The sequence below is a fragment of the Cynara cardunculus genome (genome assembly GCF_001531365.2).
Source record: "Cynara cardunculus var. scolymus isolate 2C chromosome LG 1, CcrdV1, whole genome shotgun sequence".
Lineage (NCBI taxonomy): Eukaryota > Viridiplantae > Streptophyta > Magnoliopsida > Asterales > Asteraceae > Cynara > Cynara cardunculus.
In genome coordinates, this window is record NC_037528.1 from 5,907,139 (window position 1) to 5,926,327 (window position 19,189).

The 19,189-nt window shown below is 36.8% G+C and overlaps 1 protein-coding gene across 5 annotated transcripts; it reads right to left on the reverse strand.

Annotated features, from left to right (window-relative positions):
• Nucleotides 1–897: 897 nt before the first annotated feature.
• Nucleotides 898–17,785, reverse strand: LOC112510123. 5 transcript variants are annotated; one of them, XM_025115436.1, is made up of 14 exons: nucleotides 17,704–17,785; nucleotides 16,462–17,593; nucleotides 15,524–16,259; nucleotides 13,478–13,967; nucleotides 12,042–12,193; nucleotides 8,582–11,308; nucleotides 8,287–8,499; nucleotides 7,259–7,459; nucleotides 6,914–7,117; nucleotides 5,173–5,331; nucleotides 3,299–3,646; nucleotides 2,348–2,783; nucleotides 1,801–1,891; nucleotides 898–1,256 (listed from the first exon to the last, which is right to left on the reverse strand). In XM_025115436.1, exons 2-14 carry the CDS (start codon nucleotides 17,589–17,591, stop codon nucleotides 1,058–1,060), a joined length of 7,086 nt encoding a protein of 2,361 aa, XP_024971204.1. In that variant the 5' UTR covers nucleotides 17,592–17,593; nucleotides 17,704–17,785; the 3' UTR covers nucleotides 898–1,057. The 5 variants fall into 5 exon arrangements, 4 of the variants coding, with proteins under 4 accessions (XP_024971204.1, XP_024971196.1, XP_024971211.1 ...); XM_025115428.1 differs by having other exon boundaries at nucleotides 8,582–11,920; XM_025115443.1 differs by lacking the exon at nucleotides 17,704–17,785 and having other exon boundaries at nucleotides 8,582–11,920; nucleotides 15,524–16,218; nucleotides 16,462–16,582.
• Nucleotides 17,786–19,189: the final 1,404 nt, after the last annotated feature.

Below are 19,189 nucleotides of genomic sequence, written 5' to 3' on the forward strand. Positions count from 1 at the left end.
CAAACCAGTGTGGGTTGGTGGTGAGTTTTCATGCATTAGACATTTGTAAGTTGTGCATTAATGGCAGTACGATGGAAGTTATGTGATGAGAGACTGGCTAAAACTGAAGTATAACCACCTTTTGGGATGGATTGATGGATATGTTTTTGATCGACTTTTTTTAAGTAGTAAATGTCTAAAATGCCATTGTGGTTTTCTGATTTTGATTACAAAAATTGTATTTATGCAAGTTACATGTAAAACATATGTGGACTCGGCTAGGATTGGTTATAAGTGGTTTCAAAACTGGTTGATTACCAATTTGCCCATCTCTATATGTATATATCTGCAAATTATTTGATATTTTGTAAGAGGCCGTTTATCAAACACTTGCCTGGTAAGTGTTTGTCGGTAAAATTTAACAATATTATCTACTTACCGGGTAAGCTTTTAGTCCATCAAAACGACATCGTATGCAACAATTACCCGGTAAGCGCTTACCGGGTAAGACTCTTAGTCATTGTCTCGTTTTTTTTTTTTTTTTTAGGGTGTCTGGGCCAAAGCCCGACTAATCCCCGGCAAATTTGGAGGCTAAACATGGCCTCACTTAAATGTCGCCAACACTCCCCTCCCAGGGCTCGAACTCGGGTTCATGACTATGTCATGCCCAAGCCTTTACCACTAGGCTGGAAGGTCTTCCCTAGGCTCGAACTCGGGTTCATTGTCTCGTTCTTACCGGGTAAGATTCTTGGTTCTTAATATATTCATCCGGTGAGGAAATGTTACTTGGTAAGCGCTTACCCGGGTAAGCGTTTGGTAAACGGCCCCTAAGTCATTGTTCAACCATTTTCTTGGACATCATAGAACACATGATATGTAGAGAGGATATAAAGGTAGGATGAACACAACTGAAAATATACATGGTATATCTCACTCGAAAAGAGGATGTAAAGGTAGGATGAACGTTTGCAAACAATCAAAAGTGAAGAATGATATGTTCGAAACTATCCCTGAAGGCTTTCAGCCTACACGAGACTTGTTTCTCATTAGCAATATATTATGCTCGATAACAAACACATTATTCAGTCTCTACAACAAGATTTCTTTCCCATTTAAACACATCTAAATTTTCCACATCTAGAATTGAGATGAAGTGTGAAAGCGACGACTTCTTGCCAAGAACATTGGAAACCACCAGTAAGATACTTTGGCATGCTTGAAGCTCATCTACAGAAGAACTCTTGGTTGAAGGATTCTTCCATGGCTGCTCAAATGACCTTGTATATCACAAAAAGAAAAAAAAAACAAAGGCAAACAACTTTAGGAAAAATTATTCCATAAGAAACAGAGTATGGGCTAGTTTGTTTGGTCTTCTATTTTTGGTAACCTGAGGTCAGGGTCAGCTTCCACGCACCTCGACTATTCCCACATGGCCAAGATAATAACCAGGAAAATTCCAAATGGTCCTGAGGAGTGAGGAGACTAGAGCTAACGACCTATGGAGAGGAGCCCCAAACCCTAGCCTTTGTTTGGTCTAGATGAGCCACTAAATGGTTCTACGACTTGTTAGTTCTGATTAAGAACACTGTTTCTTATCTGGATGCTTCTTAATGATTCATACATATATCTATGTCTCAACCATCAAGTGTAAGTTTGATTCATAGTAAAATACCATTAAACAAAAGGTCACACTATGCATCAACCAAAAAAAAAGGAATTGCTTGATACATGAGACAAACGGAGACTGATCCACCTAAAACACATGTTTTAGGCGATTGTTTATCAGATTTAGATTTACAGAGAGAGAGAGAGAGAGATTACCATCTCCATGAAGGATTAGCTTCAGCAGGGCAGGGTATTGAGGATAGCAACGACGTCAAAGTACTTCCTCCATCAGGCAGTGCATCTGATCCTGAGACGAAAACAAGGTTGAAAACCATTTCAGCGGAGCAGCGTATGTTAAAATTGTTTGATCCAAAAAAACAGGGGAAAGAGAGATGAGTGTTATCTTATAAGTCAAACGATCTCTTCAACAGTTCACCAGCAGTGATGACAAAAAAAGAAAACGATCAACAAGAACACATGTTTTCTTGTAAGTCGAACGATCTCTTCAACAGTTCTTAGAATAATTACATTGATGATGCAACAGCCAGATGCCTAAAATTAACTTATGTTCATGCTAAAATGTGGCCATTGGTGAGATATCTAAAAATGGTCAGTGGATCCCATTTGGATTAATTTCTGCCATCCAGCAATACATAAAGGGAATGCATAAACTTTCATAGCAAACTGACTCTAATCTGGCACGATAAATGCCAAAAATAAATAGAAAAAGAAAATGACAATAACTGCCATAAATATAGCATACCTGTGTGGGAGGAATCAGGAAAAAGTAACAAACAAAGTGAACTAACAACAGATGGAAGCACTTCGCATTTCCTCCCAAGAATCTGTTGAAGGTAATATATAATAGCAGCTAGTAGTTCTTCAGAGCCAGATCCCGCCTGACTTGATACATGCACTGGCCATTCTGCCTCAAGAAAAGATTGCAATGTTTCTGGAAGTGAGTTATCAAGATTATATTTGGATTCCACATCTCTCGATTGCCATGAAAGCCTTCCTAGAATTACAGAAGCAGTCAACCAGCGTAAAAGCTTCGATAGCAATGAATCATTGGTTTGTTCCTTCACCAGACTAGATTGAATATTGTAATCAGATCCTTCAGATGGAAGATGAGTTGATGAGTTTGCCTGAAGAGCAATTGAGACTGCCCAAAGGATGAACTTCTGAAGCTTTTCCAGGTCCTGGAAAGACATAAATAAACTCAGCATACTTCTACAAGATAAATATGATTACTCTGGCAATACATGTTTACAGTAAAACAAAGTATTGTATTTATAAGAAACTAATCATTCTTGCAAGATCTTAACCCATACAAGGAGGAAACTTATCCATGTAATAATTTGATAAGAGAAGAATTCAGCAACTTCTATGTTGAATCTTTATGAGGTTTTATTTCAAACAATGGCAGGTGGCAAAAAGAACACCTGTTGGTAATAAATGTAAACATACAGTAGCAAGCATACTAGTTTTTTCATGACATGATTAGAGAAAGAGCAAATCGCCTGTGTTCCCAAAATGCATGGAGTTAGGGCTTTCCTTAGTTTTTAATTTTTTTTGCGCTTTCCCCTGAACCTCCCTATATATATCAATTGAAAAATAAACATGTGTAGATGTATAAGTTTCCTAAAAACCAGTCAACCAGCGGAACATAATTAATTCAGATAACACGTTTCGGGTGCTTGGTAAAATAGAGTACCATGCTGAAAAGTGCTGCTTGGGGAGTGCTCATCAGTAAAACTTCAAGTCCCAACTCTGCAGTAGGACTATGCTCTCCATTACAACATACATCAATGGCTTGGGACAACTGGTATAGACCTTCAACAGAAAAGGTTAAATGCGGTTGGAATGCATCCCTCTTTTGTGATATCTTCAGTGTTGAAGCAAGTACTTCCAAAACTGAATCAACCAAGTGAATTTCTTTTACAAGCTCAAAGCTATCAGCAAAAAGCGCATACAAATGACATGAAAGTTGTGTCAGCTGCTCCACAGAATGTGCTTCCAACCACTGAATTGTGCTCCTGGAAGTGACAACATCATTTACTACCTAGACGGAACAGCAGGCAGCAAGTTAGCGGTAGAAAAGAATGTAAGAAATTATTTCTGCAACCACTAGAATCTGCAGCAACAAATAGAAGTTTTATTCCAAAGCAAATGAGTGAATGACATATTTGGGGGAGAAAATGATTCTGGACAGAGGTGAATATAGGATAACAGGAAAGGAATAATATAATTAGCCTAGATATGCAACCATTGCATAGTTCTCAGTCATCCCCAGTAGAGCTTCTAATCAGTATGCTCTCTGTTATATATATAGCAAAGCAATGTACATCCTTCAGTTGTAAGTATAAACTTTTGCAATTAAAGTAATTTAGTTTCACATTATGTGGCTGGTCCATTGATTTCTAAAGAGGAATTTAAACATGGTCCAGTTAGTTCAAAAATAATCTACTTCTCTTCTTTCCTTCTCAGTTTTGATCCTTTGTTTCTTTACCTAGATGCAACATTTCTTACTACTCCAAACCAAAACAAGCGCCCCCTTATACTTTTGAGAGGGAAACATACTTCATTTAATTTAATAACTAAGACCGATTTATTTAATTTTGAAAAAACTGATAACTAGATTATTCACTATACTTAACAAGTACTTCACTAGAAGATAATAGCAAAACAAATAAAATAATTCATACTAAGTTTAAATTTACTTGTGAGGTACCAAGTATAGCATTGAAAAGACAGGACATTTACTTTTGGAAGGAGGGAGCGCTAAACAGAAATCTTGACAGGCAACTTCACTATTCCAGTCAAAGACCTTCCAGCCTAGTGGTAAAGGCTTGGGCATGGCATAGTCATGAACCCGAGTTCGAGCCCTGGGAGGGAAGTGTTGGGGACATTTAAGTGGGGCCTTGTTTAGCCTCCAAATTTGCCGGGGATTAGTCGGGCTTTGGCCCGGACACCCTTACAAAAAAAACTTCACTATTCCATGGGATGCATGTTGAAGAACACAATTTTTCTAATTACCAAAAGTAATCTTGCAAACGACTGATGGAATCTGCATATTGTGTGTCTATATTTCTTTCTAGTGTACATTCAGATAAGGCGCTACGTCTCATTTCTCCAGTTTATCACAAAGAAAAAGAAACGGAACCAATGCTTGTCTTCTATTAACTTTAAAGAGTGTCTCTCCTGTCCGGCTCAGGGCCCTCACTTCCTCACTCAACTCACTCTGACGCTCGTCTCACATTCCTCCAGTTCAATGGATGGTCATATCCACCGGCAAGCAACCTCACACCATGTCCAATTAAAGCTCCTAATTCATATTTCATAAATAAGCATGACCCTTGTGAATAACATAACAGCTTATACCCAAGATCAGGTTCACTAGCAGGTGTACAGCAGTTAAGCAAGTCCATTCATCCACTTTTTCAGTTCATGAAACAATCTGTTTGCAAACTTAAAGGACACTTGAACTAGTGTAGGAAATTGGGAGGGAAAAGATTTTCTAAGAAGAACACACACAAACAAATCCTCTGCTGAAATTTAACACTACAAATTCTAAAATAAAGTTGTTACCTCCAGTATTACTGCAAGTTGGGCCAGTAAACCACCCCTCTTTTCTTGGTATGTACTTCCACAGAAATTTGAAATAAGAGATGACAACCATGAAATTACACCACAGTGCTCAATTAAATATCTAGACGTCTTATCAAATTTAACGACCTTCTTCACAATCTGCAGCACACAAATAATGTACCATAAGTGAGTGACGATGGTACCAGAACTAAAGCACAGTTTAGATTAAACACCAATAAACTTCACCTGTACATGAACCAAAAAATTTATACATAAGTCATGTAAATACACAGTAAATACACAGTAAACAAATGCACAGTAAACAAATGCATCCTGGCTTACTCTACTACAGAATACAAAGACAATTAGGTTTCATTCTTTAGCAATCATCTGGAGCATAGTCACAAGATGGTTTTAAGAAGTCATGTCATAGATTTAAAAGCTTAAGCAAGAACAAGACAGCTTAATAATTACATCAAAGAATCAAGACTTCTCTGACCACAGGCACCACGACTAGATTGAGAGCATGCAGAGGTGAACTAGCACAAATTTAACTAGTTGCAAATTTAATGGTACACTAGCAGGCTAGATTGGAGTTGCATCTTACAACTGCAATTAAGAAAGATAAAGTCATGATAAATGGGTTAGGAAGGGGCTAGATACCCAGAAAAAAAGACGAATTCATAACCTTGGTAGATGAGAGACTTAATATCAAGTGAAGAAACAAAGCTGAAAGGTCATAAGTTGCTGAACTTGTAATCATCAGAATGATGTCTAAAGGCCAGCTGCAACATGTAATTTGCTGCAGGCTTATGAGTTCCAAGGTATTGAATATAAAAGGGAGAGGAACAGAGATAGACACACAGAAAATGTCAAAATATGGATTTCACAGAAATACAACTGTCTTGCCCTAATCCTACGATCCTCATCATGTTTGGGTACAATAGTTCCCAACCTTTTCCCTTTTTGCATACAAAACAATCCTATACCGTATGGGGAATTTAAGTAACATTATCTACTAGTGAATAAGAATTTGACAGATTTCACAGGGTGGTTAGAAGCCAAGCTGATGCACCTTGACATCTGCAGGGGGAAGTTTCAATGACCAGAGTAGAGGAGAGAAAAGATGATTAAGTCCACAGCAACATTAACGTTGAAGCTCTAGATGCAGTTGAAATTTAAAAAGCTTTCAGATGATTATTAATGTAGCAAGACGGGATCATATACAGATTGTCTTCCAAAAGGCTACTATATCTTACTATTCTTGCAATTAAACTGGACAAAAGTTGCTAAGATAGCATAAGTTGTAAGAAAGACCAAGGATTCACACAGTACTAAGTTGGTCCACCCAGTAAGATGATTGAAGAAATTCACAGCGAAAACTTAAGATCCACTGATGAGACAAGTGGTTGGAGATTCCTGCATGGATTACTAAGACATGACAACTTTTTCTTAATACAAGGTTAGAAGTTGGGAAACAAGTTCTCTTAGAACTTGTCAGTAGTAGTCATAATGCCATGGTTCAATTGCTTAATTATACAACAATGCTCCAATTAACCTCATGCAAACTTTATTTGCGAAGATTTTGCACCTGTTATAGAACCAAGTATATGCTGCTTTTATTAGTAAAAATAGTTCATATATTGGAATTGATTTGTAAGTAAACAAGTGCAGAACTGTGATCTGTTTATCGTCGAGTCTACTCAGCAGAACAAGCTTGACACTTGTATCGAATAATTACCTGAAGGATTAATTCCCTTGATTCATTGTCTGAAAGAGAAGAACTGTAAAAACTTAGCAGTTTCTCTAAAACTGAGCTCCGGACATAAATCTGAGCATCATCGTCTAGATTTTGGCCAGAATAAAGTAGGCGAAGCATCCATATCCTACCCGATTTAAAATCAACAGAATTACTCCAGAAGAACTCATCAAAAAATGATATCATCTGCAAGATTGTTAAGAAGACAAATATCATTAGTAACAGAAAATTAATCGTATACAAAGCAACGACAGTATACATCAAAATAGTTCGTAGCACATGACTATACTCACAGAAGTCAACAAAGCAATAAGGAACACTTCATACCTTCGTATTCATAGGTGAATGCATAAGAAGTTTACTTATAATTTTGTAATGATTATTTGAAGGATCCAATAACAATACGGACGCCTCAGCAGCAAATACAGCATGTATAGAAGGAATCCTCTGCCATGCCTCTCCTATACCGTTTTGCACATACGTCAGCAACAGAAGAAGTCGGTTTACATCCTTTCTCTTTTGACTTATCTGACAAGATAAGCACCATAAGCACATCAATAAAAACACATAAAAGACCAAAGGCTATCACAAGAAGAAAAAGGACAGCAAAAAAGTTAAACCATGAATCAGCTTGCACATTTATCCCAAGGAGATATACAGATGCAGTCAAGAAGAAGAAACTTGTAATGTTGTGGCTGCACCTGGTTATTTCAAATTGCAGAGGCTTGCATAAGACCTCTTTCAAACACTTTTTGCATCAAGAAACCACGTCATAAAAAAATTCACATGTTTGAAGACTTTTATAAACCAGTGCATCATGAAAGCAGATAAGTATAACAGTAAACTATGCAAGTTAATGAAAAACAGCTTGACTAAAATTTATATTGAAAGGTGTTTAATACTCCTATTAAACAAAAACAGTTATAAAATACATCTACCACTCTCAAGGAATACATGCTCTCTGTAAAACCCCACGTCTCTCTAAAACTCCATAATGTCCTCTTTATTTGAGATCGCACTCTACCTAAGATGCCATGTATGTTCATCTATCTATAAACTCTTTAAAGTTGCATGTTTTTTCTTGAAAGAGCACTCTAGTCTGTAGATCTATGAATAAACATTTCTTTCAGGAAGAAAACATCTCTTTTTAATCTCAATATACATTCTTCTCTCTACAAATTCTCTAAGTTCTCTCTCCAAAGACAGCATATCTTTCAAGAACTCCTCCACCCAAGCTCAACCTTAATCTCTGCTTTTCTGAACCGGGTACAGTACGATATATAGGGAACTGCCAAATTGTTAGAACTGGATTGAACAGATATTGCAAATGCTCAAACATGAATAAGCACACTAACCTCTAATGCATTCCTGAATACTGCCAGAACCTTGTAGCCCAATTTTCGGATCTCATCATCAGGTGAGGATAAACTAACAAACGCAACAGCAAGCAGACCTAAGCTCGCATATTCAACTGGTTCGATGTAATCCATCGACAAACCATGCAATGACATCCGCAAGATGAAAACTGGATCATAAATGTGTATTGTCTCAATATTCGCAGTTCGTGCCTGAATTTCAGCAAGAAACTTATTAAGAGCCATCAATGGACGCAACAAGCTTCAGGAACAAAGAAAAAGAAGAACATAGTACCTCATCCAAAGGTTCTGCATTATTAACTGGAAGCTTGTTAGGAAATAGATCTCCTGGTCTCATTTTTCTGTCATAGGGAAAATGAAGTACCGTAGCTGCACATATTCTGGGGTCAATTGGAAGGTTTTCTCTGAATTGACTTTTCCGGCGTTTTTGTTGAGCTTCGGTGTCATCCATGTCATCAGAAAAAAAGGCCTGCTCTGTCTCCCGTACTTTCCTCACCCTTGTAGCAGCAGTTCCCCACAGATAATCCATATCAGCAATATAACTCGAGCCTGACTCATCATTACTTTCAAGTTCATGCATGAGTTTATAAATCTCCAAGTCTTTTTCACTGAGAGTAGCACCATAAGAAGAGAGAAGCAAGAACAGCAATTCTTTAGAATTTATCCCAATATCTTGTTCAAAACCAAGGGTACCCAGCTGAGCCCTAATATGGCATAGCACCCTAAGCAATTTGACAATTTCCAATTGCTTCATGTACAGCTCAGATGACTGTGACCTGTCTACTTTAAGGACATTATGATCCGTACTGTTGAAAGTAAGTGATCTCAGAATACTGGACATGGGTCTGAAAATGATACCAAACTGTAGAGAACTAGAAGATTTAGTGGCAGATTGAATGGTGGGTGCAAACTGAGAGTGAGCCAACAGCAGCTGAAGAATTTGTATATGCAAAGATTTATCATCAGCTTGGCCGGTGAAAATAACTCGAAGCATGCTGAGTGTTGCAGGATCCTCAAACCTGTGAAGAAGACAAGATCTTGCAATCTGTTCTAGGTTAACCAGAGAATTTGACATTCTATCAGAATTCTTATGCATCTCTGCAGTAACTTCAATAAAATTCCTGAATATAAAGACTTCCAAAAGCCTGAACAACGCACATTTTGTGCCTTCAACTTCTGAACGATCATTTGACTTTGAAGGGAATATTTTGACGATTAATCGCCAAGTCGACACCAACGTATTTATGAACAATACACTTCTTAAGTATTCTTTGCTAGACATTGCCTCCAAAGAAGTAAGTTCTATCTCTCCATCTGCTTCCTCTCCTTTGGCAAGAACTTGAATATTTTCCTTGGGAAATAACACCATCTTACAAAGAAGTACCTTCGCGACTGACTTCAGAATAAGATTCAAAGATTGATCGATGGAATAACGATCAATTTCAACAGCATCACAGTCCAGAAGTTTATCACTACCAGATGGAAGAACAGAATCAAATAACTTCAATCGCTTGCTCCGTTTGACAGTGGCCCCGCTTGATACAAGATGATGCCGCATGACAGCAACTGCTCTTCCAAGAAGACTGTTATTGAGAAGATTACAAAGCTCTTCCACAGTTGAAGGCACAGATTTGTTTAGTTTTACTTGAAATAGATCCCTAGAAACAAAGGTCTTCCAATTAGAGAACCCATCAAGCAATATTTCCCAATACAAAGAATGTACGCTTGTAAGATGCTTGTAACACTTTTCCCCATATCTCATGGAGATAAAATCTAAGAAAGATAGAGCAACTGGCAGTAGCATCACCATATCTTCATCACATACACCACTCTTCCTTTTTTTCTTAACTAGAGATTTGTTCACCATCTCCATAAAAGGAAGTGCAAAGAAAGACAGATGAAGGAGGCTCGATTCAGTTAAATGAAACAATAGTTGAGCCTTAATCATGCTAATGCTTTGAAAGCATTTTGAAAGCAAATTCATGGGTGTGCTTGCTACTATCCTTGACACAACCATGCATTGTCGGATAGATAGAAGAGTTGGACCACTACATGTATTTGCAATCTTAACAGCTTTCAGCAAGCAAAGATCTGCAACTACTAGTTCGGAAGAGGAAGCAATCTGAACTACATGAAAATACACTCTCTCGAATAGAGCAACATCAAACTTTTGTATGCCACCAAAACAAAATGGTACTTCCTTGGCATATGGTTGCTGCATATAACACAACAGCAAGTCAAAAGCACAACCAGCAAGGTTTAATCCAACAGAGAGCGCTGAAATTTTAGGAGATTCCAGAACAGAAGAATCATTAAGGCCAATTCTCAAGAACATCCAACAAACCAATTCAAGCAGCTCCTGAGGGGATATGAATCGAATCAAATTGTGTAAAGCAAATAATGTTGGGATCAGGGGCAGTGGATCTTCAGATTCTATGAACTGATCAAAGCGGTCCTTTAGCAGCTGAACCAACTTCTGGAGGAGGCACTTGAAAACCCTTGCAATCTGCTTATTTGCATACCCAAAATCCCCAGGAAATTTTACATCATTGCTAAAGGAGGACATTTGGTTACAACATATTGCTAGTACTTCCAAGACATGATGATCCATTCTATGAATTCCTTCTCTTGCTAAACAAAGAAAATTATCTGCCAAGTGCTCAACAATATTGCCTTTAAGTTCCTTGTTAACAGATAATGGACTTTCTAAAGCACCTATAACTGCAGGATGGCAGAAAACAGTTTCAGCAATTTCTTGGGCATAATGATTGAACCCAGGAGCCGATAATATTTTTGAACAATCAGAACCATTATTCCCGGCTGACAGGTGCAGCAACATTCTCTTTATGAGAGTAAAACAGATTTCAGAGATCTGCACAAGCTCTTTCGCTGGTCCATTACGGTAGGAAGATTGTACACGATGAAACCAGAAGAACACAAGGCGAAAAGAAGAAACAAAGTTATCAGACATCTCTCTAGACAGCTTAGCCAAAAGCATGTCCTGAAATTTGGATGAATCGGATAAATATGAGCATTCAATGCCTATAATAGCTGGAAATAGCACATAAAATGGAGCCTGCTTCAGGAAATAAGAGAACGCTTCAGAAGAGTTACTTGAATCAATGCTACAAGAATCCCCTTTCTTTTGATCAAGAACTGCAGTGACAACTTTTTCTAAGCCCGCAAACGACAACTCAGGCCATGACTTGAAAATATCGTTAAGGAAACCCCTTTCAGAAAAACAGATAGACAATAGAATAGAAAAAGGTACTCCCCTTAGGTTTTGTGAAATAGATATAACTGCCGGAAAATGCTGCAATATTAGACCAGGTGCAGCACAAAGCATTGACGATGAAAACGCGGTGGTTATCCTAGCATTATGCTCACTCTCCGCTAGACTTGTAACTTCAGCAAGAAGATTGACAAAAGAATCATCAAGAACACCCCTTTTTCCATCAACTGAAGAAAGCATGCAACTTTCTTGATTTGAAATGCTCCTTGAAAAGTGCAACAAACTTTTTAATGGCCTCCACTCGCAGAAATCAACATCAACAGCTTCAAGTCTTTCAGATAATGAATGGCATATCAGAGAAGATAGCAATCCAGCCTCTACCTAAGGACATCAGATCTCTCTAATGTTATGCATGTAACTGAGCATATGATCTGATATCCATGCGTATTCTCAAATATGCCTAATTAGTAAAAAAATAAGAGCAGGGTGTAAACCTACATACCTGAGTTTGCAAGAGGTATCTCAAGGTGTTGCTAACATACATAGATATCATAGACTTCTCAGGCAAATTAAAGGTCTCTGACTTGGAACCAAGCAACCTCAGGCACTTCTCCAGGACACAAACAAAGAGAGGACTGAACCGAGGATAAACATCTGATAGAAAAGAAAGATAATAGAATAATTACCAGGATTTATAAAAGCTATTTGAAAATAAAACAAAAGCCAGAACACCTTATTAAGAAAAGAAAGATTCTTTCCACTTGGCCACAAATTCTTACAATGGAACACTTGGAACACTAGATTGCAAAAGATATTTGAACCAGGAACCATTATCATGTAGTAGTATCTTATTAGCATATATGCATATGGTAAGAGGTGCCATACGTAAAACCTGCTTTTGTTTTTTAATTTTATATCTCATCCCATAGGCCAATCCTTTTTACTCTGTTTATTTTCCTATATCCTCAATATTAATAATATGCTTTCCAGTCCCTTCCCTATACCACGTACCAGAGCCACGTATCTGAGAACCCAAGGCTATTCTACTGTTTTTAATCTTCAAACAGTCCAAAAAAGGGTATTCATCACCCTCACAAGTGCCGCGCCACCACCAGTCCCACGGTCATCATGGGGGAGGTAGAGAGGTGGTGCCCTGGCTCGAACGCAAAAATCACACATATGTATTACACATTTACACCCACACCTCTACTGCCTGGGATAGATCAGTGGGGACATCTTCAAACAGCCTATTTGCAGTTAAGATCTGATCATGCATGCAAAATCTCCCTGGGCATCGCCAACTCAGTGACTGATTCCTGTTTTCTGCATTGAATAGCCACTTGTGACTGCCCTAGACCAGTGACTCAGCCCTTGGGCATTAAATCATTCTACTGTCATGGATTTCTAAAATTGTCAATCTTCTCTCCACTATGATCCCGATCTTAGCATAATCCTGACCAGTAAAACTTTGTTTAGTGTATTTCTCAACTATTTTAATGATAAGCCTGCAGTGATTCAACAGAGTTGGTTGACTTCCTTGCTATTTTGACCGGTCTAAATTGTTTTTGGACTTTGCTTTGCCCTCGCTTTAAAATTCGTGGAGAGTACTGGCTGGGTTTCTCCCTGTTCTTGATAGACCAAGTGTACAATAATTCTCTAATTTTCATATTCAACACCACTGGAGAAGACAGTAAGTCAATAAAACGAACTAAAAGTGTTCAATATTTCTGAATCATGTGCACAGGTTTAATATAGTAAAAAGGCAACTGGATAGAATGGCAGTAATTAGATCCAGTGGTCAACCTTTGAATATCATCACCTACAAAAGAAAACCAACGTATCTCCTGATACCGCTGACCAGGCTATTCTAAGTATAAATGCAAAGCAAAAGCAAATAGTAACAAGCAGATTCATGAATGCAACAAAAATAAGTCAAACCTTTAACACTTTCCAGATGAATGATTTGAAGCCTGAGAAGATCCCAATATTTGAATAAATTGTTTCCAACCGTAGAAACAGCATCACAGAAAAAAGAAATGACAACAGAAGACAAGTTCTGGACGGTTTCGATTTCCCTCTCTTCAATGGATTTGGTGCTAAACCCAGGAAGAAATAAAAACCATCCATCAATTTCCCTTGCATTGTTGTCAAATGCACCGCTACTTAACATGGCTGCCCGTGCCAGCACATAAGCTTGATCTTTTATGTCTTTGACGGGTGAATTTACAACAAAATTAATGAAATGCATTAGATGTTTGTACATCAGTGGCGGGTATCTGATGGGAATATCTTGTTTAGAAGAACCACCGATATGTTCAACTAACAGTGACAATAAAGATTGCTGCAGAACAGTTGGTAATGATAAAGCATTGTTGGGTAGAACTTTAAAGAAATCAAATGACCCCTCTACAACCGATGGCATGGTGCGCTGCAAGTTAAGAGTATCCACTGTCAGAAACCGATACGAGAAAGAAAGTTTAAGAAGCGGTTGTGAACAAAGCAACTACTACTTCCCCACTGAACCCCCACAACAAGTTCAGCATTAAAGAAATAAAGCATGCTAATAAAACAGGCAGCAGCAGCAGCAAACCAAACCCATAAAGCAGAAGTAATACCTTGCAGGTTGTGGTTTCAAATCCTCCTTATTCGAAAAAGAAATGATCTTCCCCATAATGTAGTTGAGCAACTTATCAAAGTAATCGTCTATTTTAATTCTCATTCTCTACTACCCAATTAGTTCATCTTCAGTTCTTTAGCTCGTAAAAAATACTCCACCATCTTTAACCTTCAAACTCCTGCCTTTGTTTCTGGCACTTCATTCATGTCCTAATATGTGTTATCTCTAATTCTTTGGCAGCTTTCGTTGATTCTCTTTTTGTTTATGTATACTTCTCAATGGTCTCTTGACAGTTGCACAGCAAAAAGCTTATAGAATAAAATGTATGTCTTTCTTATTTATTGACAAATAAAATAATGAATCAGAAAGCCAAAACGACACTTTTGAGGTATTATAAAAACTGGTCAGTGGAGGTTTTTCATGCCATGTTTTTCCTCATTATTTACTTTAGTTTATTCAGCCCACTTCATTCTGCACAAAGAGATTAATTGTGGTTGATAGAGATGAATGACAACAACATATGTACATTTTGTATTGCATTAAAGATTGTATGCTAAGTTTCGAGTTTATAGAAATGCAACAAGGACTTGCTCACTTGTCAGCAGGAGGACACTAATAGGATAACACAAAACAATACAAAAGTATACACTCAGCCACGTAAGCGATCCCAAAAAAAGAGAGTTAGATGTCATTTCTTTTATCTTCAGGTTATAGTTGATAGTGTTGCTCTAAGCACATGATGAAAAGGTTGTCACTTTTATTTTAAATATATTAGTGGAGAATACTAAACGCACCAGAGTTATTGAAAATTAACAAATGCTATAGATTTTAACCAACTTGATCATTCTCATCCCCTAACTAGAGGGGATCACCAAAGTCTTGTCACTTACTATATCCAGTTCCTTCCAGTCCTCTTACAGGTATGAATAACGAGTCACAAGTTCAACTATGTATGGCAACTATTTTTACATAACTCCTCAGAAAGAAAAGCCCTACCACAAGGATTTTGTCACCCAATATGCAGTAAATTATAGATTAATGTATCAACATCCCATAACATATTTGATATTTTAATTCCTTCCTATCCCTTACATGTAATGAGAGTCACAGGTTAAACCATGTATAGCAATTATTTACAGAACTTCTCACAACTGCTGATCTTAATTCCTACCACAAGGACTTTGTTGCCCGAGGTCAGTAAATTCTACATTAATGCATCAACATCCTACAGAAGTTATTCCTTACTTTAATATGCATTTGCCTGATATTCAGTAAATTCTATATTAATACATCAATATCCTAGAGAAGTTATTCGTTACTTTAACTACGTCACTAACATGAACATTATTCTGAAAATTCAAACTTACATGATATATTTTGAGGGCATCAAGCAACTTAGAATAGAAATACGATTCCTCATCCTCTGCAACAATGTTCGGATCGTTGATTTCATGGGATTCCCAGAGTTCCTTGATTAACATAGCATCACCCTTCAGATTGTCAGACTCTTCCACATTGTGCTCTTCCTGAATTCTTCCATCGTCACCTGGTGTTGCAGTGTCTAGAGAAGAACCAATACCACCGATAACAATATCTGTTTCCTCATTTGAAGTACAAGTCTTAAACTTCTTATTACTAGAACTATGTTCATGTAGAACAGTTGTTTCTGCAACTCTCTTCAAGGTTTGTTCCTCACTCTTGTAGCGGCTACTGAGAGAAGAAATCAATGACAATAAAACTTGAAGATCAGGGAGCAACAATTGCACTTCATTCTGAATATCTTGCATAAGAGACGCCCACTTGCACCCAATTTGCTTGCTAGATTTGGATCTACGGCTTAGAGCAGAAAAGAGAGAATCCAATAACTTCAGTGACTCCAAAACAAGCCGTAACGTTCCATGCTGAATCTGAGACTCGGAATGAAGTAATCCTTTATTCATTACTATTCGGTTAAATGGACGTGGACCAATGCACTTTATTATACTTTGCACTTCAGAGCTGTTAAAAGATGGTGGCTCCTGGGGCTGAGAATCAAGAAAATCAAAAAACAAACCTGCATTCACTGAAGAGATCAAGTTTGCAGCCAATGAAACAGCAGCAAACCTGCGAGTACTTCAGTAACTTGATAAATCAAAGCAAATACAAAAGAACACATATAAAGGCAAACTCATATATAGATTCATACATATATACATATATAGAGAAAGGTAATATCATACAAATACACGTATATATGTGGAGAGGTAATATCATAAAAATACACAGAGTGAGTGAGAGAGAGAGAGAGTAAAATAACGAATGTAACCAGGTTGCGTTGTCTTCAAGATTGTAAGGGAACTCATCCAGATATGCAGAACCAAATGACGGCCTTCCACGTACAATGCCTAATAGCAGATCCCTGTGAAATTCAATCTCAGTAGCTTTGAGCTTCTTCATAACACCCAAGAGTCGAGTTGGATTTCCCTTCAATGGAAAGGGTGATGCCTTTGTATCTGGCATCAACCCATTAGAAGGATCAGTGCAGACCATAAACAGGACCTTTGTCGCCACCTCAGTAGCAACTCCACCACCACCCCTTCCAGATATGTTAACCAATTGTTCCAAAGTAACACTCCCGAATAAAACACTCCTGAGCCCCACAGGCACCAAAGACTCAGGTACAAGAACCTTATCCATCAATGTAGATAGAACGTAAACAACAGTTTCTTCTTCATCGCTCCCAAGCCCACGAAGAAGCCCAGAAAACATTTCCTTCTGCTGCAATACCCACCTCAACAACCTAGGCTCCCCAATTTCTAAAAAGGACATAGCAAACCGAACATATGACCTCCTTGTAGAGCTCTTCCTTTTTAACTTTTCCTCGTTCTTCCTCCTCCTATCATACTCGGCTAGCTTCAAAAAGCTTGGCAGCTTAAAATTAAAACTCTTGGCAACATCCGAAGCCAATCCAGAACCTCGTTTCACAACAGAAGCCATCAACAACAATGCAGCATTTTTCCCTTTGCCCTCTTTACTATTCAACTCCTTATAAACATCTCCTAATTTTTCTTCAAGAATCAAACGGGCAAATTTATCTAAGGCCCTGCTAACTGAAAGCCTAGCCACATCATTGGGTTTATAAAGACCGTCTTTTTGACTCAAAATTACATTGATTAACGACATTATATAAGACAAACCAGTCTTTGATTGTCGTAAATTCCATGCTTGTAGAAGCTCTGAACAGCTGGACGATGTTTGTACATACTCCCGTAACATTTCGCCTCCTTCATCGCCTCTTAGTAGCTTCATAAACTCTTTTGACGCTTCTGAGCATAATTGGAGATCAACTGAGGTGATGTTACGTAATAACTCTCTTAATTTAGCTTCATGAGACACTTTGATTATAAAATTAGTACTTTGTATACTCTCAGGATTCATAGCTTCACCATTTTCCATAGCTGCAGGTAGAAACAAAAACGCCAAACAGAATATAAGTTCAAGTGACATAAAAATTAGCAAAAACGGTATATGAACACACGCATATACTGATTATGAACATCCAAGTTACCTTTAACAGATTTCCGATTGGCGACGGCGGGGCGTCGAAGAAAACTAGTGGCTTGAGGTGGAGAGTGGTGGCGGCGACTGGCGAAAAAAAGAATTCGGGGGTTTATGAAGGGTATAGCGGGAAATAGACAAGACTTGAAGGCCTCCTCGCTTATGCTTTATGAAGTTGTACCGTACAACTTTCTTTTTCAATATATAAATATGCTAATGGGTTGGGTCATTGTTAGTTTGCTATGGGCTTATGTTGTTAGTTGCAAAGCCCACCTCAATATTTTCCTTATACGTTAAACTTAAACGAGAATGAATAAAAAGATATGTAAAACTGATAATTAAAAAGGTTAAATGCATGTAATAGTAATTTACTTTCATAAATTTTTTATTATAATATTTTATTTTTGTTTTTATTTATTACAGCAATGTACTTTCAAATTATTTTTATTAAGGCATCGCACTTTAAAAAATTTACTCATTATAGCAATGGATAACCTGTTACCTTTTAAATCGGTTAACCCCTTGATTTTTTTTGTTTGTGTCACTTTATTGAGGTGATGTAGATGACACATCATTTTGATGACTTAATTAAAATAAAAATAAAAACATATTTCAAATTATTATTAGTGATTTTCATTTTTCATTGCTATGATTTAAAATATATATAATTTTTTTTACTATTTCTTATTAAGTTGCATACAAATTAAATATTTTATAGTAAAATATTTCTTAAATAAATATGCTACGTTATTTTCGAGATATATTTTGTTTGTAAAAAATGTAACACTTCTTATTTTATGTTGTTCAAAAAAATACATATCTTTTAAAGTTCTTTCTGAAATGTTAACAAAATAAATTATGTTGTTAATATTGTTATATTAATAAATAATTCAAAAAAATAATAATTAATTTAATATATTTATACGCCAAATAAAAGTTTTTGAACAAATATAATATATTTTTTAAAAGATAATATTTTTTTGGTAAAAAATAAACAATTCTAATTTTCTTTTTTAAAAAAAAACACATATTTTTTTGAAAATATTAGCTAGATAAGTTGTCTTCTACTAGTTTTATTAATATTAGTATATTAATGAATAATTTAGAATTTTTTTAATTCATTTAATATATTTATTAAATAACATGTAAAGTTTCTAAATATTAAAATTAAAAGTATATTGTTTAATAAGAACTAGTAGATGTTATAATAAAATAATTTTGAAAATACAATGTTGTAATAAGAAAGTCGCATCATTATAGTACATGTGAACATCCTACGTGGACAATGAGGTGGCATGGAAACCTGGTATAATGAGTAAATTTAAATTAAAAAGTTACCCAATAAATTTACCCAATGCTATAATGGGTAAATTTTTCAAAGTACAATGTTCTAATAAAAAAATAGTTTGAAAGTACAGTGTTGTAATAGGGACGCGTGTTGCTCTTAGCACATCGTATCACCCACAGACCGATGGACAGACAGAGAGAACGATTCA